At 45.0% G+C, this 23,692-nt stretch overlaps 1 protein-coding gene across 1 annotated transcript; it reads right to left on the reverse strand.

Moving 5' to 3' along the window:
* Nucleotides 1–2,397: 2,397 nt before the first annotated feature.
* On the reverse strand, nucleotides 2,398–23,534 carry FAM161B (FAM161 centrosomal protein B). Its single transcript, XM_049770538.1, has 9 exons — nucleotides 23,455–23,534; nucleotides 17,058–17,368; nucleotides 14,281–14,825; nucleotides 12,799–13,145; nucleotides 11,557–11,684; nucleotides 9,398–9,562; nucleotides 6,373–6,472; nucleotides 3,697–3,839; nucleotides 2,398–3,079 (listed from the first exon to the last, which is right to left on the reverse strand). The coding sequence occupies exons 1-9, from the start codon at nucleotides 23,506–23,508 to the stop codon at nucleotides 2,944–2,946; spliced, it is 1,929 nt and encodes a 642-aa protein (XP_049626495.1). The 5' UTR covers nucleotides 23,509–23,534; the 3' UTR covers nucleotides 2,398–2,943.
* Between the last annotated feature and the right edge of the window lie 158 nt (nucleotides 23,535–23,692).

Consider the following 23,692-nt stretch of genomic DNA (forward strand, 5'->3'; position numbering starts at 1 on the left):
AGGACACTGACTTAAATTAGACTTCTGGTCTTGGGGAACCATGATTGAGCAATCATCTAATTGCTCAATTTCATAAATTGAATCTCTAATTTGCAGATTTAGTGGTATTAAGATCATATCTAATTTTTTGGTCTGGAAAAATGGCAATAGCAGTAGTTTTGAAGTTTTTCAGAAAGTTTGTTTGGAGATTTTGGTTGTTTCTTGTGGGGGCAAGGGGGTGGGCCACTTATAGCCATGCTCTGGGTGTAGCCCTGACTCTGCACTCAGGAATTACTCCTGGTGACTTGGGGAACCATATGGGATGCTGAGGATCGGGCCTGGGTCAGTCACATACAAAGCAAGCACCCTGTCTGCTGTATTACCACTCTGGCCCTCAACATTTTAAAAAGTGAGGAAGTGACTTCTGTTAAAATTGGTGAAAAGAGGGCTAGAGAGGTGGCATGGAGGTAGGGCTTTTGCCTTGCAAGCAGCTGACCTAGGACAGACCATGGTTCAATCACCTGGAGTCCCATATGGTCCCCCCAAGCCAGGAGCGATTTCTGAGTGCATAGCCAGGAATAACCCCTGAGTGTCACTGGGTGTGGCCCCAAAACAAAACAAAAATTGGTGAAAAGGAAAGCATTCCTATTCCAAACATTACTTAGAAATACAAAATCAGGGGGCCGGAGAGATAGCATGGAGGTAAGGCGTTTGCCTTTCATGCAGGAGGTCATTGGTTCGAATCCCGGTGCCCCATATGGTCCCCCGTGCCTGCCAGGAGCAATTTCTGAGCCTGGAGCCAGGAATAACCCCTGAGCACTGCCGGGTGTGACCCAAAAACCACAAAAAAAAAAAAAAAAAAAAAAAAAAAGAAATACAAAATCAGGGGCCGGCGAGGTGGCACTAGAGGTAAGGTGTCTGCCTTGCAAGCACTAGACAAGGATCAGGACCGCAGTTCGATCTCCTGGCTTCCCATATGGTCCCCCCAAGCCAGGGGCAATTTCTGAGCGCTTAGCCAGGAGTAACCCCTGAGCATCAAACGGGTGTGGCCGAAAAACCAAAAAAAAAAAAAAAAAAAGGAAAGAAATACAAAATCATAGGGGCCAGAGCGGCGGTACAAGCAGTAAGGCGTATGCCTTGCCCATGCTAGCCTGGGATGGACCTCGGTTTAGTCCCGCAGTGGCCCAAAAACCAAAAATAAATAAATAAATAAATACAAAACCATGGTTGTCAGAGATGATTCAGATTTATTTAAAATTAGCACATACAGTGGTACATTTAAACAGATAAAGAGCTAGCAGTCTTTTAAATAAGTTAAAGACAAGCAGAGTGAACTCTGATATGACATATTCTTAAAATGCGCCATCTCCCACAAGCCTTGGAGACATTTGGCAATACCTGGAGACATTGTTAGTTGTGCTCCTGGGGAGAGGATGTTTCTGACATAATGAGTAGAAATCAGGGATGCTGCGTCCTCTTTCAACAAAGAGTTACCTGGCACAAGATAGTAATGATGTTGCACTTGTGATGAACTATATTAGAAGTTGCAAACTTGTTTTCTCTGGGTAGGTTTTGTTTTTTCCACACAGTATTTCCAAGTAATTTTTTGATTTTGAGTGAAGGGGCTCACACACACTTAAGATTTGCATCTAATGCTGAGCCACTGTCTTTATTAGTTACCAACATACAAAATTTGTGGCTTCTATTAGGAGTTGGTCTGGTAATTATGTGTGTTGTATTCAGTAGGGTTTGTACTCTCCAATCTTTACTATCTCTTGCCATCTTTATTTTGTTTATTTATTTTTGGTTTTTGGGTCACACCCGGCAGCGCTCAGGGGTTACTTCTGGCTCCATGCTCAGAAATCACTCCTGGCAGGGAGACCATATGGGATGCCAGGATTCTGCATGAAAGACAAACACCCTACCTCCATGTTATCTCTCCGGTCCCGCCATCTTTGTTAATATATAAAACAAATTCTTTAACTTTTTAAGTTTTTTATAAAACAATTATATATTTTTATATATTTATTTTTGTATGGGGGCCACACACAACAAGTAGCACTCAGTTACTCCACGCTTTTCACTTAGAAATTGCTCCTGCAGGCTTGGAGGTCTCCTGCCATCTTAAAACTAGTCCGTTTGACTTTTTTTTTTTTTTTGGCCACACCCAGCAGTGCTCAGGGGTTACTCCTGGCTGTCTGCTCAGAAATAGCTCCTGGCAGGCACGGGGGACCATGTGGGACACTGGGATTCGAACCAACCACCTTTGGTCTTGGATCGACTGCTTGCAAGGCAGATGCAGCCGTGCTTTCTCTCCAGCCCTCCAGTTGATTCTTATGTTTACTGACTAGCTTCTAAAATTTGAACTTGTGCCCCTTTTTCTGTATTTATAGTCTAAGTGTGAGGCACAAAGCCAGAAGTCTTTTTAAAGAAAGTTATTGTTGAGTGGGCCACACCTGTCAATGCCGAGTGGGCATCTATGCTTCATTTTTGTGTTTGTGGGGTCACTCTCAAAAGTGATTATAGCAGGAGTGGGAGGGGAACTAAATAGTTCTACGGACTGAACCAGGGTCAGCTGCATGCAAGGCAAGTGCCTTAGCCCCTGTACTATTTAGATTTAAGCAAGAAATTGGATAGGAGGTTAGAGTAGACCCACTGATGCTCAGGAGTTATTCCAGGCTTTAGACATAGGAGTATCTCCAAGTGGAGTTTGGGGGACCTTATGCGGTTCAAGAAATTTGAGTGAGGGTTGGTGGCATGCAAGGCAAGTGCCTTAATTTCTATACTATGTCTCCTGCTCCTCAAGCTCTTAAGTTGACTCAAATCCCTCCTTTCTGATGTCTAGTTTTCTTGAATCATTCCTATTACCTGCTACTTATCCCAATTCTTCTAGAGACTTCAACTCCAAACTCAAGCCTTGCCTGACTTGATCCAATATTACTGAAAGGTAATAACTTAAAGTAATTAAGCCAGTGATGTGAGATGATCTATCAATTCATGAGATAGATTCTCCATTTCTTCCTTGGGGCTTAAAGGCCATTCCAGAGATTCTTCTATATCCTGTGGATTTTTGATGCTGAGTTTTGTGATTCCGTTGGTACTGCAAAATAAATCAGAGCATTGTGAAATTAATTAAATATTTAAGGTACTGATACAGTGCAGGGTTAAGGTGTTTGCCTTGGATATGGCCAACCCTAGGAACTGTATACAGTCCCCTGAACACTGCAATGAATGATCCTTGAGCACAGAGCCAGGAGAAGCCCCTGAGCACTGCTGGGTGTGACCCAAATCAAATACGGAAAAAAAAATTAAAGTATTATCTAAAGCTTATGAATGAGCTTTATGGTTTTGTTTTGGAGGTATTCCTGGTGGCAGTGCTCAGGGATGGTGCTTTGGTGACCATCTGTGATGTCAAGGATTGAATTGGGATCCGCTGTGTATAAGGCAAATGCATTTCTAGTGGATAACTGGGATGACGGGCAGGGGCTATTTTGCTTATTAAAAAATGAAAGCTGGGGGACCGGAGAGATAGCATAGAGGTAAGGTGTTTACATTGCATGCAGAAGGTTTATGGTTCAAATCCCGTCATCCCATATGGTCCCCCGAGCCTGCTAGGAGCGATTTGTAAGCGTAGAGCCAGGAGTAACCCCTGAGTGCTGCCGGGTGTCACCCAAAAACTAAAAAAAAAAAAAAAAAGCTAGAAGCATTTCCCATTACCTGAGACCATCACTGGCCTCTGGCTGGTCTTTCCATTGCACAACTCGAATGCCTTGACCCTTGTTCATCACAAAGTCTTCATCAAGCCCAGCCTGTTTCAGCGTGTCTCGATACCTTTGTTCTGCTTCTTTCCTGGCAAGGTCCTATGAAAGACAATTTGTTACGGCTGTCATGAATTACCAGATAATTCAATGTTATTTTAATGTATTTTTTTTTGTTCCATTTTGTTTTGCTCAGGGAATCACCGTGGCAGTGCTTAGGGGACAGTCTAGATATCGGGAAAAACCCAGGCCAATCTCATGTAAGGCAAACACCCTACTCACTGTACTATTGCTCTGGCTCCATAATGTACATCCTTTAATTCTGTCCACTTGTACTGTACACAGACTTACATAAAAATTACTTGGTAGTCAGACCCACCCATACCTGGTAGTCCCTAAGCACTGTCAGGTATTACCCAAAATATTTTTAAAATACTAGAGGCCCTTATTTTCAAGACTAGAAAGTACCAGAAAATCTTATTAAAATGCTGACTATTGCCACCACATATACACAAAGATTTCTATTCAGCAGGGCTCAGATAAGGCCTGCAATTCTGAATCTCTAGCATCCCAGCAGATACCAACTGTCATTTTTAGAAGCCATACCTTTGAGAAATGAGAACTTTGAATTTTTTAATGACTTTAAATGGTTTGGGGTTTTTTTTTTTTTTAATTGGCTTTTGGGTCACACCCAGCAGTGCTCAGGAGTTACTCCTGGCTCTTCGCTCAGAAATTGTTCCTGGCACTCTTGGGGGGCCATATGGGACGTCGGGATTCAAACCACCATCCTTCTGCATGCAAGGCAAATGGCCTACCTCCATGCTATCGCTCTGGCCCCAACTTTAAATGTTTTTAAGACTCTAGGGATTGATCTCGTGTGCAGGTTGAGCCACATCTTTGGCACTGAGGACTTAATTTTGGAAGACTAAGAAAACTTGAAAGGGTGCACTAAAAGCATTTTAAGATCTGAAAGTATCCAGGCCAAAGCAATAGCACAGCAGTTAGGGCATTTGCCTTGCATGTAGTCATCCCTGGCTCAATCCCTGGCATCCCATATGATCCCCCCCAAGCAAAACCAGGAATGATGTAAGCTCAGATACAGGAGTAATCACTGAGCGCCACTGGTGTCAACATCACCACCCCCTCAAAAAAAAAGATTTGATAGCACAGCGGTAGGGCATTTGTCTTGCACACGGCCGACCTGGGACGGACCCAGGTTCGATCCCCAACATTCCATATGGTTTCCAAGCCTTCCAGGAGCGATTTCTGAATGCAGAGCCAGGAGTAACCCCTGAGCACTGCCCAGTGGGTGTGGCCCCAAAACAAAATATTTGAAAGCACCCAAAGCATCATCAGGAGCACTATAAGAAATGCATCAGTGACACTCCTTACAAGAGGGGAGATCTTTATGTGGAACTGATAAACACTGCCTTCAGAACAAAAATCATCATATAGAGTACTTGGTGTTTTCTTCTGGAATGGTGAGAGATCTACAAAGATATAAGTGATTTGTTTGTTTGTTTTTGGGTCACACCCAGTGGCACTCCAGTTACCCCGGGATCTGCTTAGAAATCGTCTTTGGCAAGCTTGGAGGACCATAGGTGATGCTGGGAATCCAACCACCATCCATCCTGGGTTGGTCGCATGCAAGGCAAACTCCTTACTGCAGTGCTATCTCTCTGACCCCCGTAAGTGATTTTTAAATCTAACAAAGAGGCAACATGAGAGACTTCACAATGTGTGCTGCTAAATTAATCCCAGGAGACAGGGGGGTGGAAAAAAAGAGAGGAGGCAGAGGAGAGAAGAGGAGGGAGTGAAAGAGAGAGAAAAAGCCCCAAGGAGAGATGAGAGACTATGCAACACACTGGCTATAAAACAGAGATAGTGTCTTTGCAATGGCTACTAACCACCCCAGAGCTTTCTTAGGGAGATCTTAACTAAGTTCAGCTTCCCAAAGACTAGAGAACACATGGCCAGCCTGTTGAGTGCTCTCTCCAGCCAGCTATTGTGTTACCTTTAAAGAGTGCTAGAGGGACCAAAGATAATACAGTAAATAAGACATTTGGCTTACACATGGTTGACCTGGGTTTGATCCCCTGCATCTCATAGGCTCTCCCAAGTACTACCAGGAGTGATTCCTGAGTGCAGAACCAGGAGTAACCCCTGAGAATCTCTGGGTATAGCCACAAACAAAAAAAAGTGCTAGAGCTACAGCAAACTGGAGAGATGGTAAGATGTTTGTTTGCCTTGCATATGACTGATAAGGTTGTATCCCCAGCACTGCATATAGGCCCCAGGAGTAATAGAGATTACATAATATAATAATAGTAATAGAGCACAGCCAGAGATGGCCCAAAAGAAAACAATAAATAAATAAACTTCCATAAGGCCAGAGAGAGTACAGCAGGTTTAGAACTTCCCTTGTTCAATTCAATTCCCAAGTTCAATTCTGGCATCACAATGGTCCCTGAGCCCCACAGCCAGGATGATCATGAGCAGAGAGCCAGCTGGAAGCCCTGAATTCTTCACGCTCTCTTCAAGCCCTGAATTCACCTGAGCAAAATCCAAATACATAAACTGTTCCCTAATTTCTAAGATCCCCATCATCCAAGAGAGAAATTAAATGATAGATTACCTTGGTAACTTGTTCAAAAAGATAGGGCCTTGTTTGTATTCTCTTTCTCATTTCCTCCAATTCTTTCTGATACTCTTTTGTTCTTTTGCGATCATTGTTTCTAGAATTAATAAGATTTTTTAAAATAAACTCCCAACCTAGCACTGCAGACAGCCGTGTATATATGCACCACAATGAAAGTATGTACACCCCTTCACACACACACACACACACACACACACACACACACACACACACACACACACACAAATCCACAAATCCACAATGCTAGTGACATTAACAAGTGATAAGGGCAAAAATTTCTCAATGAGTGAAGAAAGAATTTGTTCCCATTCCAGAATATCCTTCATTCTAATTAAGCAATATAAATTCCTAAAGTCATAAATGCATCTTGCTCCTTCAAACCCATGTTCCCCCTTGAATATGTATCTCACTTGCTTGTCTATTTTTTTTTGCTTGCTCTTCAAGTTTTTTTCTCTATGAGCATGGATTTCTTTTCCTTCTCCCCATGCATACATTTCAAAATAAGTTTTGTTCAATAGACTATTTTGCTTCACTAAAAAAATTTTTTTAAATAAGAAAGAAAATCATGGGGCCAGAGAATAGCATGGAGGTAGGGTGTTTGTTTGCCTTGCATACAGAAGGACAGTGGTCTGAATCCCAGCATCCCATATGGTCCCCTGAGTCTGCCAGGAGTAATCTCTGAGGCTGCCGGGTGTGACCCAAAAAAACAAAAAATAAAATAAAATCAATATGCCTGGCAGGGGCCAAAAAGAATATCAGGTAGGGTAATTGCCTTGCATACAGCTAATCTGGGTTTGACCCCCCAGAACTCTATATGGTTCTTAAAAGCCCTACCAGGGGGCCGGAGAGATAGCACAGCGGTAAGGCGTTTGCCTTAGACGCAGAAGGATGGTGGTTCGAATCCTGGCATCCTATATGGTCCCCTGAGCCTGCCAGGAGCGATTTCTGAGCATAGAGCCAGGAGTAACCCCTGAGCACAGCTGGGTGTGACCCCCCCCCCAAAAAAAAAGCCCTACCAGAAGTGATCCCTGAGTGTAGAGCAGCACTTCTCAATTATTTTCTGTCATGTCCCCCTAGGAAGAAGAAAACATTTTTCACGCCCCCCACACCGCGCGACTGTAAATAGTATCTTTATTTAAAAAAAAAACTTTAACCTGCAAAACAGAAATATATAGAACAATTTGAGTTGATTTTTTTTTTTTTTTTTTTTTTTTTTTTTTTTTTTTGGTTTTTGGGTCACACCTGGTGGTGTTCAGGGTTTACTCCTGGCTGTCTGCTCAGAAATCACTCCTGGCAGGCACGGGGGACCATATGGGCCACCGGGATTTGAAACAACCACCTTTGGTCCTGGACCAGCTGCTTGCAAGGCAAACTCCGCTGTGCTATCTCTCCGGGCCCTTGAGTTAATTTTTTAATCGGAGGTAATGTCTGGATTAATGGCTACAATGAGCAATGCATAGCTTTTCTATGCAGGGTTTGAAGCAGGACACAGCAACTCTCAGCTCCAGAGACATAAACACGGGGCTTAGCTTGTTATGACATTGTTTGCTGAGGTCAAAAACGCCCCCCTTTACAGAGACTCGACCCCCCCCAGGGGGCACACCCCACTATTTGAGAAACACTGGTGTAGAGCAAGGAGCAAGCCCTGATCATTGCTGAGTGTGGTCAAAAGCCAATAATAGTCAGTGCCTGGTAAAACCCCTTGACTTTGCAAGAGCCTACCTATAAGGGGCCAGAGCAGTGGCGCAAGCTGTAGGGTGTTTGCCTTGCACACGCTAACCTAGGACGGACCTCGGTTCGATCCCCTGGTGTCCAGGAATAACCTCTGAGTATCACCAGGTGTGGCCCAAAAACAAACAAACAAAAAAGCCTCCTATAGGCTGGCTCCATTTTTTAATTTAATTTGTTAATTTAAAATTCTGAGTGGGTCCTGACTTCAATCCCTAGCATCCCAGATGGTCTCCCAAACATGCCTTAAGTAATTCCAGGTACAGAGCCAAAGTAAGCCCTTGATATGGTTGGGTGTGAGCCCAAGACACTCTTCCCCTGTTACCCCTCCCCAATTCCTGATGTTAAAGTCACCTGGGTGGTCAGATCCACCCACACATGAGAGGGACTGTTTTGGGAATAATGGATAATAGAGGCTGGCTGTGGTAGGGGCAAGGGAAAGAGACTGAGGAGCTGAGAGGGAGAAGGAGAAAGAGTGCTTGGAGGGCAGCAATAAGAGGCTGCAAGAAAAGACTTAGCATAGAGGCCATGTGAGGATTATGCACATGGTGGCTAGGGCCGAGAAATAAAACTAAATATCTCCTGAATCTTCATCTGACTGTCTGTGAGATCATTTCTATGCCATAACCCTGCAACCTACAGACCCACTAGTGGTAGGGGCTACAATTGCCTAGCCAAGCCCAGAAAGGCAACACCCTCCCACTACACTAAGACACTTATTATTTTATATTTAAACAACATTCCCCCACCAAAAAAAATTCCAAGGATAAATGGTGGTATTAACTTACTGCATAGGAAATTGTTGTCTTCTGATACTGGGACTATACCTGACGGTGCTAGGGATTATTCTTGCAGTGTTTAGAGATTCATTCAAGGTGCTGAGATTCAAATTAAGGTCATTCTCATGCAAGGCAAATGCCTTACCCTTGTACTGTCTCTCTGGCCCACTGTTTTGTTTTTTGTTTTTGTTGTATTTTTTGGCTCTTGGGCCAAGAATGGGTGGTAGATTACCTGTCCCATTCAGACTTTTTTAATTTATTATTTGTTTGTTTGGGGGCCACAATTGGCAGTGCTCAGAGACTACTTCTGGCTCAGTGCTTGAGGGTCCCTCTTGGCCTTTCTAGAGGATTATATATGTTGCTGGGAATCAAGCCCTGGGCTTCTGCATGCACAAGATGCGCTCCAGCCAAGTGAGTTATCCCTCCAGCCCAGTTTTGACATTTCCGAAGCCAATGAGTTGTTAGAGCTCAAGACAGGTAGGACAGATACTGACCGGTTCTCTTTCAACTTTGCTTTGAATACCTCTTCCAGGCTTTTATGAGGATCCATGGCTTTTGCACGCAAGGTCACAGATTTAGACATTGCTTGGCACTTCTTTTTGTGCTTCTCCAACCACTGAGCACTTTCATCTGCTCTGCTCTTTTTTTCAAGTGAATTTCTAAAGTGAGATAGCAAAGAAAGAATACAGGTGATCAACTTGGGGTTGTATTTTACAGTATGAAAGTCTGGGGGCTGGGGCAATAGTATAGTGGATAAGGCAGTTGCCTTGCATGTGACAGATCTAAGTTCAATTCTTCATATCCCAAGTGGTACCCCCAAGAACTGCCAGAGTAACTTGGCATTGCCAACTGTGCCCCCCAAACAAAAAATAAAAGTGGAAAGTCTGAGTGGGGTGGGTAATCTACCACGTGGCATTTTGGAAAGTTTATGATCCTGGGATTAAAAATCTGGCAATAATTCCTTCCCAAACTAGTAATACAGTGATTTTCCATCCCGGGAGAAACTTACTGAACTGAAAAACATGAGTTAATACCTTTATTTAAATAGCCTTATAGGTGTTATGCCTATCTGGAAACAAATTTTGACTAATAGCTATCTTTTGCTGAGATACCTACCCTAAATCTACCACAAACAACTAGTCAGTACCTTTATGTTGATGCCTTTATATAATCCTTGTAACTTTGTAAAATAAGGATTATACACCCCTTTTTGGCAAGGAGCTTGAGCCCCAGAGAGGAAAGCCACTTGCTCAAAGCTACTTAACATGGGCTGGAGAAGCCACAGTGAATCAGACTGCCTGGTGCACAAGCCTCTACCTTGACCATGGTACAAACTGAATCAGAGGTGCTGGTTCATAGTCCTATGGGAAAACTGCACACTGGAAATGGGTCTCCCTGCACTATTTGTGGTCAAATTTGTAGCACAAAGTTTGTGTAAATGTCATTCAACAGGGTCTGAGTTCTACCAAAATAAAAAATGTCAAGACTTGCATTTGGAGATTTTTGTTGTTGTTGTTGTTGTTTTTGGGGGGGTCACACCCAGCAGTGCCCAGAGGTTACTCCTGGCTCTATGCTCAGAAATCACTCCTAGCAGGCTTGGGGGACCATATGGGATGCCAAGATTCGAACCACCATCCTTCTGCATGCAAGACAAATGCCCTACCTCCATGCTATGTCTCCAGCCCCTCATTTAGAGATTTCTATTGAAATGGAGGTAAAGAAGGAGGGAAGGCACATTGAAAGGTGCGAAAGTGGGCTCATAGGCCATGTTCTATGCAGGCCTCTGCTTCCTAATGCTTATATTCGCAGGGCCTCCTGACACTGCTGAGTTTTGCCAGGATGTAGAAGCTCTGACTAAGAATGTGAGAAAGGACTAAATTTTCTTAGATTGTAAAGCCATTTAAAAAACCCCTCTTATGGACCTTGTTTATTTTTGTGGGCTAGGGGGACACTTGGTGATCATCCCTGGAAGGACTAGAGATGAAACCTAAGCCTCCTACATGCAAAGGAGGCATGCATACTGAGCCCACTGAATTCTCAACAGATCCTCTTATAGGTCTTGTGAAGCAAAATAACTGTCTCTGAACTCCACAGAAAGTGGCATCTGTCTCGCTGATGTCAGTTCAGAGGTTTCCAGCTTCAGGAGAACAGAATGGTGATGGCGAGGTTGGAATCAAATATGCAAAGGTTCCTGCTTCTCATCAGACTTGATAACTCCTGAAGCCAAACCTCAAATCTGGTCAAGGGATGATACCTGCCCTCACACTCCTTTCAATTCCTGATCCTAATGGCTTCTTCCTTTTTCATCTGATACAAGAGAACCCTGCTTAGTGGACAGGTTGCCCATTGCCAGCTCCCTGTATTCCCTCATCATTGCAGAAAACATGACATTTTTTTCTATTGCTTCTTGTATTTCAGATTAGCATTAAGTAGTAGGTTCCATCTATTACTCTCCCTTCTTATTTACGGTATAGAATAAGTTCCCAATGATAAATACTTGCTGAGTGGTGACTCAATGTTCTCCAACATTAAATGTGGAAGCCCACATGTATTCCTCTTCTGAACAGACTTTCCCCTCTGCCCCTCAAGTTTGTTGGTAGGGGTGGCCCATCAGCACTGTGTTTCCATCTCTCAGCCCAGATCTGGTGCTCACCTGACTGCAGATTCCCTCTTTCTTGTGGCGTCTGTGATGTGCACAGGGAGGGTGTTGGCTGAGAGAGAAGCAAGGCCACTCAGAGAATGGCTCCTGGGCCGTGGGGTGGGGGGCGTCTGTGGGAAGTCCTAGATGAGAAAGGAATCACTGTGGGTAGGACAGCTTGTGTGGCTCACTTCAGTCTTAAATAGGATTCAATTTTAGTGATGAATGCAGCATACTGAGAGTCTTCTCCCCACCCACCAACCATGAAGATATTAGATAAAGGTAATGAGATCTAGATTTTAGTAACCAGCCTAGGACTTGGAACTCAACCCAAAACTTTTTTTTTTGTTTTTTGTTTTGTTTTGTTTTGTTTTTGTTTTTGGGCCACACCCGGCGGTGCCCAGGGGTTACTCCTGGCTGTCTGCTCAGAAATAGCTCCTGGCAGGCACGGGGGACCATATGGGACACCGGGATTCGAACCAACCACCTTTGGTCCTGGATCGGCTGCTTGCAAGGCAAACACCACTGTGCTAACTCAACCCAAAACTTTTTAATCAAATGAAAAGAAATCTTTAGAACTGGTAGCAGGGCCAGAGAGATGGCTGGAGGAAGGGTGTTTGCCTTGCATGCAGAAGGACAGTGGTTCGAATCCCGGCATCCCATATTGTCCCCTTAGCCTGCCAGGAGCGATTTCTGAGTGTAGAGCCAGGAGTAACCCCTGAGTGCTGCCAGGTGTGACCCAAAAGAAACAAACAAACAACCCCCCCAAAACAAAACAAAACATAAAAAAGAACTGGTAGAGGGATGCAAATAACCAAAGCCAGCTCCCTGCCTCCTGGACCTGCCTTGCTGTAAATTCTGTGAAACCCAATTTGAAAGGGAAGGGGCCATCTTGTGCCTGAAGTTGATCAGAATTAATGGTTCTACTCACAACTACACCCTTGTCTGGGGCCAGGACGATAGAGTATAGTGATTAGGTGTTTGCCTTACACATGGCCAACTGGGTTTCTGGCATCCCATTTGGTCTCCAGAACCCACCAGGAATGATTCCTGAGTGCAGAGTCAGGAGTAAGCCCTGAGCACCACAGGGTGTGGCCCCAAAGCAAAAAAAAATAAAAGCAACAGCTAAGCCCATGCTTAAACTAAATTAAGAAAGGAAAATTCAGAAGACCAGGCCACCAACCCTGGCCCCTCCGATATCTCAGGCCTTTTACGGAGGATGCCCTGGCTTTCCCCTGCTGCCACCCGAGCTCTCACCTTCTGTCCTCCAGAGGCAGTGACGTCGCAAGGCCGCTGAGGGCGATGCAGGTTGGCAGTTCTCAGTGAGAAGGGCTTGTGGCGAGTCACCTCACGGGTATCTCGTCTCTTCGCGGCTCTCCTCTGGAAGGCCTTGTACAGGCTTTCGTAGTCAGGGACCACGGAATTCACTCGGGGCTGGAAGCCAAAGTCTCTGTGCAGGAAGCTGAGATGCTTCTCCCAGGTCCGAGTGGCTGTGCGAGCCTGTGGGTCCACTCGGCTACTCGTGGTGGCAATGGGGGAGGAGGCCATCTGGAGCGTGTCCAGGGCCCTCATTTGGATGCGAATTTTCCTGAGGAGCTCAGCCTCTGTGAAGAAAAAGCCAGGATAGTGATGGGAGAAAAGACACCTCAAAGCCAAGGGTTCAGAAGTGGAATAGAGCAACTCCGAAACACATCTGGAGTTTTGAGCCAGTTGCTATCATATAGGAAAGTGGTCATGATAGGGTTGTTTATAACCTGAAAAAGCAGCAAATATGGGCCGGAGCATGCAGAAGGATGGTGGTTTGAATCCTGGCAGTCCCCCGAGCTTGTCAGGAGCAATTTATGAGCATAGAGCCAGGAGTAACCCCTGAGCGCTGCCAGGTGTGACCCCCCCAAAAAAAACAAAAAACAAAAACAAACCAAAAAACCCAACTATAATCATATTTGTAATCAAGGTGTTAAAATAAAGATATTAATAAAAAAAACAACAGCAAATATTACAAATTAACTTGCTTTCCCGCCATTGCTGGGGAGAGGACCCCACCCGTCCCAAATCTGATCTATTCCTCCCCACCTTCTCTCTCCCACCTGCCTTTCCATCCCTGAGCAGGCTCAGCTTTCTTACTTCCAGGTCAGCTTTCTGCCACATCCTCTTTCTCCTTCATCCAACCAAATACAGCAGCCTTCTTCCCTGACTGGTCTCAGCCCTGGTCATACCCTCTGTTTTATTCCCAAAGGACCCCCAGACTTCCTCCTCTAATCCTTGCAAATGTGATCAGGTTGGCTGCTATTTATTGTGACTCAGCTTTTTCCTATGTCCACAATGTCCACTTCTGTTTATTCATCAAAAAGGAGAAGGTCCCCTTGGGGACTAAACTAATTGACATGTGACCTCCCCAGGAAGACAGGCATTCACAAGGGCATCTGGTCTGCTGTTCCTGGAATACCACAGTGAGTCTCTGCTCTTACCTGTGCCACCACAGAGGCATTCACACTCAATCATTTGATAATCAACTGAACAAATCAGAGGGACAGAAAAGGACCTACCTCTCTTCTCTTTTCACTGGCATCCTTTCTTGTATAGATAGACCAAACACTGCTCACAGCCTGCTGTTCCGGTGGGTCACCCAAGCAAGTCAACTCCAAGCCAAGCTGACAGGAGCCTGACCAAACCCCTGAGCTCAGCAACGTCTTGGGTGCCCCCATGCAGAAAGTAGTGTGGTGGCAAGAACAGCTTTACCTTGCAGTTTGTCCCCAAGGGCTGGCTCCAGAATGGACTTGGGGATCTTTCTGGAGGCCTTCGGCTTAGGGGTGTTGGCCTTTGCTGCGGCAGCCAGTTCCCTCTGGTGAGCAGCTTCCTTTCTCTGCGCCTCCTTCTCCATAAAGCTGAAGGGCTTCAAGGAAGAGAGAAGGAGCTCCTTCCTCTTCTGGATCCCTGCCTGCCTGCGGGCCTCCTTGTGCTCCATAATCTCCTGGTAGAGGGGCAGGAAGACATGTGCAGGCACAGGCTGTGCCCGGAACTGCCGCTGGCATTCAGCTTCCTCTTGGCCTTGCTTCTGGGCCTGCAGCCGCTCACGCTCAAAGGAGGCAGGAGAGGCCATCCATTGGGCTTTCTTCTGGGCCTCACGGAGTGTCATGTGGAAGGGCTGAGGGACAGTGATGGAGGATGCCCTGGAGCTGACACTCCTGTACTGGGAGGGAGGCCTGGAGTGTGGCTGGGGTTGATCTTGGGGGGTGCTGGAGGGAAGGTTGCTGAGAGAGCTGCAGCGCCTCCTGGAGTTGTCCCTGGGGAGAGGAGAGAGGTCAGTTTGAAGAGGCCCCATCCTTAAGTCCTGTCACGCACTCACTCATCTCTAAGTTTGCCTCTTTCTCAACAAACCACCCTTTCTAAAGCCATTTCCTTGTAGTTTGTGTGAGAATTAACACTCAGCACTTGGGTGTTTTCAGGTGGGAGAGAGAAAATACAGTGGTGCAGAGCAAGGCTTTAGAGTCAGGCAGCCCAGGTTCAGATCCTATTTCAAACAAGTACAGCCATTGGGTACTCAGTTCTCCCCAGTTTGCTCCTCAAGCTGTATTCTCCCTTGGACATGTATCTTGCTTGCTTGTCTGTATCTCTGCTTTTCCACTCTAGTGAAGCCCATGTTCTCTCAGACATATATTTCCTCTCTTTCTCTTGACCAACTCTTGACCTTGGCCAAATTCTGGATCCTTTGTCTTATGTCATTCTTTTTTTTTTTTTTGGGGGGGGGGTCACACCTGGCAGTGTTCAGCCAGGCTACTCCTGGCTCTATGCTTAGAAATCACTCCTGGCAGGCTCAGGGGACCTTATGGGATGCTGGGATTTGAACCACTGCTCTTCTGCATGCAAGGCAAATGCCCTCCCTCCATGCTATCTCTCCGGCTCCTGTCTTATTCTTTCTAAAAAAATCTTTGATGAATGCTATATTGCACAGCTGGAGTAATAGTTAGCAGGTAGGGTACTTGCCTTATATGTGGCTGACCCAAAATAAATCCCTGGCATCCTACATAGACCCAAGAACTACCAGGAGGAATTCCTGAGTGAAGATCCGGAAGTAACCCCTGAACACCACTGGTTGTGGCAAAAAAAAAAAAAAAAGAAAAAAAAGAAAAAAGACTGTGGCCAGAGAGATAGCACAGCGGTAGGGCTTTTGCCTTGCATGCAGCCAACATGGGATAAACCCTGGTTTGATTCCTGGCATTCCATATGGTCCCCCAAGCCTGCCAAGAGCAATTTCTGAGTGCAGAGCCAGGAATAATCCTTTGGGTCACATCTGGTGACCCTTTGGGTCACATCTGCTGATACAAAACAAAACAAAAAAGACTATCTTTAGAGCCTCCACTCCCAGTTCCTCTACAAACTCTCAAAAGAAAATAATGGCCGCCAATACTTCCCAGGTAGTCTGGTCCTTGCTGATATCTCTGGCATTATCAGAAAGTGGTGAGGCAGACTTCCCTTACTGCATTGACTACTGCAGCCCTACACTACCTCTCTACACCCTCCAACAGAAATAGCCCAGCTCCATTACATTACTTGTAAAACACCAAAGCCAAAATTTGTCCCGGATCTATAGATCCTGAATCCTGAGGCACTTGCAAAACCTCAAAATTTCATACTTGAGGGGCCGGTAAGGTGGCACTAGATGTAAGGTATCTGCCTTGCAAGCACTAGCCAAGGACCGCGGTTCAATCCTCCCTCCCCCCTGGCGTCCCATGTGGTCCCCCCAAGTCAGGGGCAATTTCTTAGCACTTAGCCAGGAGTAACCCCTGAGCATCAAATGGGTGTGGCCAAAAAAACAAAAACAAAAACAAATTTCATGCTTGTGTCACAGGAAATATGATGGTAAAGTTCCATGGAAGATTATCAAGCTCAGTGAACCTAAAGAGTAACACAGAGGGCTCAACTAACACAAACCACAGCCCAGAGAATCTTTAGACACTGACTTTAGTAACACCATAGGGAAATATAACAATCACTTCAAGTCGACCTGTGGTGATCTGGTGTTTGATAGTTCCATTTGCCTTTGTGTTGTAACAGCGATATGAAGTAAAGTTTTGTGCCTGCATGGAGGCAAGCTATGATGGTGGGTGAGAGATTGGAGACACTGGTGAAGGGAAGGTCACTTGGTAGTAGGATTGGAATTTGAATATTTAATGCCTGAAATAACTGTATTATGAACAATTTGGTAAATCATGGTATTATAATGAAAAGTAGAAAAAATATTATTCAACATAATAAAGGTCTGAAAGGTTCCTTTCATCAGCTCTGATGTTTTTTTTTTGTTTTGTTTTTTGTTTTAGCTCTGATGTTTAAAGTAGTTATGTGATGTCTGTTGGGAATTAGAACCCTCTCTGCAGATGTCAGCTGATTTTGAGCTGAAGTTTGAATACATGGCAACTTGCCAAAGTGCTCATTGCAGAAAAAGAAAAGATACAAGTCACAGCAGGGCTTGGCCAAGATCTGTGCAGCGTGGCAGACATTTAGCTGCATGGCCTTACCTCAGAGACTGGGACTGTGGCTTCCCCCTGCTTTTGTCTTGGAAAAAGCTCTCAAGGTCTTCATCATCTTCAAAGAGGTTCTCATCACTGTCTGAGGTGGATGGATAAAGGGATTCCAACAGCGACCACCTGCCTTTCTGCTTTAGTTCCTGCAGCGTTTCGAAGAGGCTCTCGATTGAGTCAGAAGCGGAATCTGTGTCCTCATCAGGACTGAGGAACTCATCAAGCTTGCCAGCCCTGGGTAATGCCAGTCCATCCGCAGACAGCTCCTCTTCTACCTCTGTGTCGGAGGAGGATTTGGGGAGAAATATCTAAAATAAAATAAAATAGACAATAGGTCAAACTACAAGATTCAATTTTACTCAGAGCATAGCTTAATTTCACCTTGAACAAGCCTCTATAAATCAGGGACTGGGAAGAAATAAAGGGAAAACAGATGTGTCTCTTACTCGGAAGCAATTTCACAGGTTGGTACTGGGAGTATGGACGGGTCAAACTGTCCCTGGTTAACAGGAAAGCAAAGAGTTAATGTTCATTCCCTAGTTCAAAAAGTGCTGTGAGAGGCTCAACTCTGCCCTAGTCTACCAAAGGTACCACAGAAACCCAGCTCTTTAACTTGCTAGACTCTGGCTCCTACGCAACTTTCTTTTTTATTAAGGGGAAGGAGCTTAGGTGGTATTTGAATGGCAGTAACAGGGAATAGCAAACACTTGCTTCAGTCTGTCAAACCTCGTGACCCTTTCTTGGGGTCTATTTACTGTTGTCCATGTGTCTCTCCTGATTTCTTTCTGTATATTCTAGCTTCTTTCCACAGCTAGCACTATCTATGAATGAATAATTAACAGAACAAACTGTGTCTTGATGAGAGAGCAATGTCCTAGAAAGTGGAGAAGCCAACCCTTTTTTTAAATAAATAAATTCTTTAATTGAATCATTGTGAAGCTGGAGAGATAGTACAGTGGTAGGGCATTTGCCTTGCACACAGCCGATCCAAGACAGATGGTGGTTTGAATCCCAGCATCCCATATGGTCCCCCGAGCCTGCCAGGAGCAATTTTTGAGCGCAGATCCAGGAGTAACTCCTGAGCACCGCTGGGTGTGACCCAAAAACAACAACAACAACAACAACAACAAAATGAGTCTTTGTGAGATAAACAGTTGTTCATGATTGGGATCTGAGCAATAGGATAGTAGGTAGGGCATTTGCCTTGCATACGGCCGAATAGGGCTCAATTCCTGGCATCCCATATGGTCCCCCAAGCCTACCAGGAGTGATTCCTGAGCACAGATTCAGGATTAGTAACCCCTGAACACCACTAGTTGTAGTCCCAAAACCCAAAAAATGTTTATGATTTTCAGTCACACAATGTATAACAAACCATCAGTGCACATTTCCTGTCACCAATGTCCCCAGATTCCCTCCCACCTCCCTGTTACCTTCTCCATTCCTACCACTGTGGCAGATAGCTTTCACTCTTTCTCTTTCTCCTTCCATCTTTCTCTCTCTTCCTTTTTACCTTTTAGACATTATGGTTTGCAATAATGTCACTGAAGGGGTATCATGCACATCACTTATCTCCTTTCAGCACCTAGTTCTTGTTCAGAGCGATCATTTCCAACTCTCACTGTCACAATGGTCTCTTCTCTGCCCTAACTGCACACCCCTGCTATTTGTGGCCAGCTTCCTACAATGAACCAGTCCTCCTAGCCCTCATCTCTATTGTCTTTGGATAGTATTACCATACTATCTTTTTTTTTTTAATATCCCACAAATGAGTGCAATATTCTATGTCTACCCCTCTCCCTCTGACTCATTTTGCTCAGCATAATACTCTCCACATCCATCCATAGGTTTCTTTTCTTTTCTTTTTTTTTTTTTTTTTTTTTGTGGTTTTTGGGTCACACCCGGCAGTGCTCAGGGGTTATTCCTGGCTCCAGGCTCAGAAATTGCTCCTGGCAGGCACGGGGGACCATATGGGACGCTGGGATTCGAACTGATGACCTCCTGCATGAAAGGCAAACGCCTTACCTCCATGCTATCTCTCCGGCCCCAGGTTTCATAACTTATTCAGAAACTATTAGGATCTGTGGAAACAGTTCAGAAGGTTTAAGCACAAAGTTTGTAGGCCAGAGACCCAGTGTTAGAGTAACCAGTTCTTACTTTATTCAGGATATTTTTTCTTTGCATGTGCTTATCCCACCTGGACGGAAAGTACCTCTGGATTGGCCCCCTATCCCTACCTGTTCTCCACCCATGGGTGGTCCTACTCTTCCCAATAAAGATCTCGAATCAGAGAATCTTCTTCCAGTTTTGGTCCCACAGCTAGCCTGTCTACCTGCTGGTACCCTTTTGCCTGCTTACAGATAGATTGTGTAAGATATCTGTAACAGTTCAGGAAATTCCTGAACCTGTTTTATCTTCCTTAATGTGGATTATTTCCTGTGTCAGTTTTGCCTCAAGACCTCTGTTTCCCAATTTACCCAGGATTGGGTTATAAAGCTTCCACTAAACCCCAGGTTGGATCTTAGGCACTACATGGTCCTCCAGTAGTCCCATGCTGGGATCACACTGCTGGATGTGTCTAAGAACAACAAACAGGGCCCGGGGAGAGATAGCAAAGCGGCGTTTGCCTAGCAAGCAGCTGATCCAGGACCAAAGGTGGTTGGTTCGAATCCCAGTGTTTTATATGGTCCCCCCGAGCCTGCCAGGAGCTATTTCTGAGCAGACAGCCAGGAGTAATCCCTGAGCACCACCAGGTGTGGCCCAAAAAACAAACAAACAAACAAACAAAAAAGAACAAACAGAGGTTGGAAATATAATATAGTGGATGAGGTACTTATCTTGTACATACGAATGACCTGAATTCAATCCCTAGCACACCATATGGTTTCCAGAGCCCAGTAGGAATGTTACCTGAGGCAGAAGTAAGAAGAGGCAGAAAAGTAAGCCCTGAGCCAGGAGTAAGCATTGAATAAGTGGTTTAGATGTGACCCAAAAACAAACAAGCAAACAACAACAACAACAACAAAAAGAAAGAGCGGTGGCGCTAAAGGTAAGGTGCCTGCCTTGCCTGCGCTAGCCTTGGACGAACAGCGGTTCAATCCCCCGGCGTCCCATATGGTCTCCCAAGCCAGGAGCAACTTCTGAGCACATAGCCAGGAGTAACCCCTGAGCGTTACCGGGTGTGGCCCAAAAACCAAAAAAAAAAAAAAAAAAAAAAGAAAAATCCAACCAACAAGAATAAAAGAAACTATTTGGGGGCTGGAGAGATGGCATGGAGGTGGGGTGTTGGCCTTGCATACAGAAGGATGGTGGTTTGAATTCCGGCATCCCATACGGTCCCCCGAGCCTGCCAGGAGTGATTTCTGAGTGTAGAGCCAGGAGTAACCCTTGAGTGCTGCCAGATGTGACCGAAAAACAAATAAACAAAACGAAACAAACAAAAGAAACTATTTATTTGGTGCCTAATGTGCACTGAACATTAAGTCGAGAACAAGATCAGCCCTCTTCACAAAGCTTCCATTTTCATGAAGAGACATAATAAAATAAAAAAATTTAATGAAAGTCATAACAATCAGACTAGGGGTCTTAGTGCAGTGAATTAGGCACTTGCCTTCATGAGGCTGACCTGAGTTCTACTCTCAGCACCCCAGATGGTCCCTCAAGCCCCTCCAGAAATGATTTCTTAGCACGGTGGCTGTGGTCTACCAAAACTAAAGCTAGAACTGAGATTAGAGCATGATGGAGTGGCTACGGGGAGTTTTTCTCTTAATAAAAGTCCACTAGTAGATAAAGACCACTGTCATTGCACGTAACATCACTATAAGGGAAAGCATACTCCAGGTGTGTCTTTTGGCTTTCCTGGTGAAGTGCCTGATTTTCCCCAAGAAATAATTCAGTCAGAAGGCACGTTGGTGGAAGTCAATCATAACCCCTGCGTGGATTACTGGCTATATTTATGACATGGCTATGACATTATAGTTCTCTTTTCCTTTTATTTGACTTTGTCACCATTGCAATACTACAGAAATTTGACCTCAGTTATCCTTGCAGTCTAAAGAAATTTCAGTACCAAAGTAAGCTGCTAAAAGTTCCCTTCTGGCTAAGTATATTTGCAACTCAAAGCCCAGCCAGCTACCTCTCTTTCTATCAGCCTATTTACTTCCTAAGGCCAAGTCAAAATTTAACATCTTCAAGACAATGGTCTTCTCTCCTTGCCTTTGAGCACCACAGCAGATTGACTTTGCCTCAGGGACTTTCCTTGTCACTTTGTATACCGGCTAACAAACTGGTTTGGCCAGTGTAAAATTAGGCTATTTTACTAGGTATAATTTGTACCCCTTTCATAAGTTTTATCTCTTTCTATTACCAGATCATAGGAAGTGGGTCTTAGCCCTCAGCTAGAAAACTTTTTCCTCAGATTAAGGATATTTGTCATTAGAAAGAAAACCAGGGGCCCGGAGAGATAGCACAGTGTTGTTTGCCTTGCAATCAGCCGATCCAGGACCTAAGGTGGTTGGTTCGAATCCCGAATCCCGGATCCCGGTGTCCCATATGGTCCCCCGTGCCTGCCAGGAGCTATTTCTGAGCAGACAGCCAGGAGTAACCCCTGAGCACTGCCGAGTGTGGCCCAAAAACCAATAACTAACTAACTAAATAACTAAATAAATAAATAAAAAAGAAAACCAGGATTCCTGCTATCCCTTAATTTACATCAGTAAAGACACCAAGGAACAGGAACTACTTTGATATGTAAGAAGTCAGCCTTCCTTTTACCCTCTGGCTCCTAACTGAAACCTATTCTATTCTAAGGTTACAAACCATCTAAAGCCATGTGTATTTGTTCTAAAAATCAATGTACATTGAATTCCTTTCATGTTATGACTGCCTCTTTTTCCCTTTATATACTCCCTTGCCTAAAGATTAAATTTGACGCACTCCTGCCAGAAATGTGTTGACCCCACATACACTGTGTGTGGTATCATTATTTCATATTTCATATTTTGCCGTCCGTGCAACCCACTCTCCCTAAAGTGGATTCACCGAAATCTCACTGATGGCTGTAGGACAGAAGCTGCCTACACCAACTTGCCCTGGTACATGTCAGGTACCATGTTATTTCTAGCACACACAAAATAAGGAACCTGGCAGGTGCAGTGGAAGCCGTGAAGGAAGCTTTTGCTAAGGTGGGCTTGCCCTCAATGACTCAAAACAGTTTTAAGGGAATGGGGATCAGTCTGGCTAAAGGCTGTGATAAACGGACACAGTGTAGTAGGTGAGGGATTGAGTTTTTGGGGGAAGGGTGATTTTTTTGTTTGGGGCCCACACTATGTGGTGCTCAGGGCTGACTCCTAGCTCTGTACTCAGGGATCACTCACGGCAGGGCTTAGCCCATAGGTGGTACAGGAAGATTCAAACCTGTGTTTGAATGGCTGCGAGTAAGGCATATATATGCCTTAATCCTGGTACTATTCTCCGGCCCTGTAAACACTTGTTTAAAATACAGTTGGTAACACCAAATTTATAACCAAAGCCAAAGCCAAAGCCAACTACAACAGAAATGATACCCAATCTACAACAGGCTAGACACAGAAGGGACCACTTATACTAGTAGCCTGAGGGACAAAGGAGGGACGATATGGGATGCCTGCTGGGAACATTGGTGGTGGGAATGCCCCTGATTCAATGTCACTATGTACCTGATATAGTACTGTGAATGATTTGTAATCCACTTTGGTCAAAACAACAACAACAACAAAATAATATAAAAAATAAAATAAAATGCACGGTCGGGGCTAGAGCGATAGCACAGCGGTAGGGCGTTTGCCTTGCACGCAGCCAAACCGGGACTAATCTGGGTTCAATCCCTGTCATCCCACATGGTCCCTCAAGCCTGCCAGGAACGATTTCTGAGTGCAGAGGCAGGAGTAACCCCTGAGCGACTCCGGTGGAGCCCTAAAACCAAAATAAAATAATAAAATACAATAAAATATAAAAAATATAAAAGAAAATGCACACTCCAGCGTGCAATCCACTTTCTCTCTCCGTGGATTTTTGGGGTCCCAAAACCTTATCTCTCTGGGCCTGTCTTAAAAAAAAAAAAAGACAACAATCATAGTGTAAATTCTGGGGTGATGCGAGGAGGAGCGACACCCGAGCATGTTGCTATGGTTCTATCACGAGCCTGACTGCTGAGCCTAAGGGTTCCAGCGGTTGGTCCCTTGCCAGAGTTCATCTTCTGGTGCCTAGAAGCGGCCTATGTTCACCCCACGCCCCTGAGACACGCCCATGCCGCCTTGTCTCCAGGCAACGCCAAACAATTCCCTTTTTTTTTTTTTTTTAGGGCCTCTCACAGGGAACAACTTCCAGATCGCTCCCGATCTCCTTCGCTCCTCACCTGCCGGCTGCACTCAGAGCTGCTAGAGGCTCCCGCGGGCATCCCCACCGTCATCTTCTCCGCCGGGCAGAGGCAGAAGCAACGGCGGTGACAGCTGAATGACAGCTGCTGACTTCGTAGGTCTGGCTTCTGATTGGCTACACGTGATTCGTTTCCATGACCCCCAGCACGCTCAAATTCATCCCGCCCACGGAGGCAAGGATCATGGTTTTGATTGGCCCGTCGTCTTGGTGCAAGC

This window comes from Suncus etruscus, chromosome 3 (genome assembly GCF_024139225.1).
Source record: "Suncus etruscus isolate mSunEtr1 chromosome 3, mSunEtr1.pri.cur, whole genome shotgun sequence".
NCBI lineage: Eukaryota > Metazoa > Chordata > Mammalia > Eulipotyphla > Soricidae > Suncus > Suncus etruscus.

Excerpts from the sequence above, each read along its gene's own strand:
- FAM161B (XM_049770538.1), bottom strand. The coding sequence starts at position 23,508 with ATGACGGTGGGGATGCCCGCGGGAGCCTCTAGCAGCTCTGAGTGCAGC. Across the intron at positions 17,369-23,454 it reads GCTCTGAGTGCAGCCGGCAG|ATATTTCTCCCCAAATCCTC; the intron begins GTGAGGAGCGAA and ends ATTTTATTTTAG. Across the intron at positions 14,826-17,057 it reads CCACAGTCCCAGTCTCTGAG|GGACAACTCCAGGAGGCGCT; the intron begins GTAAGGCCATGC and ends TCCTCTCCCCAG.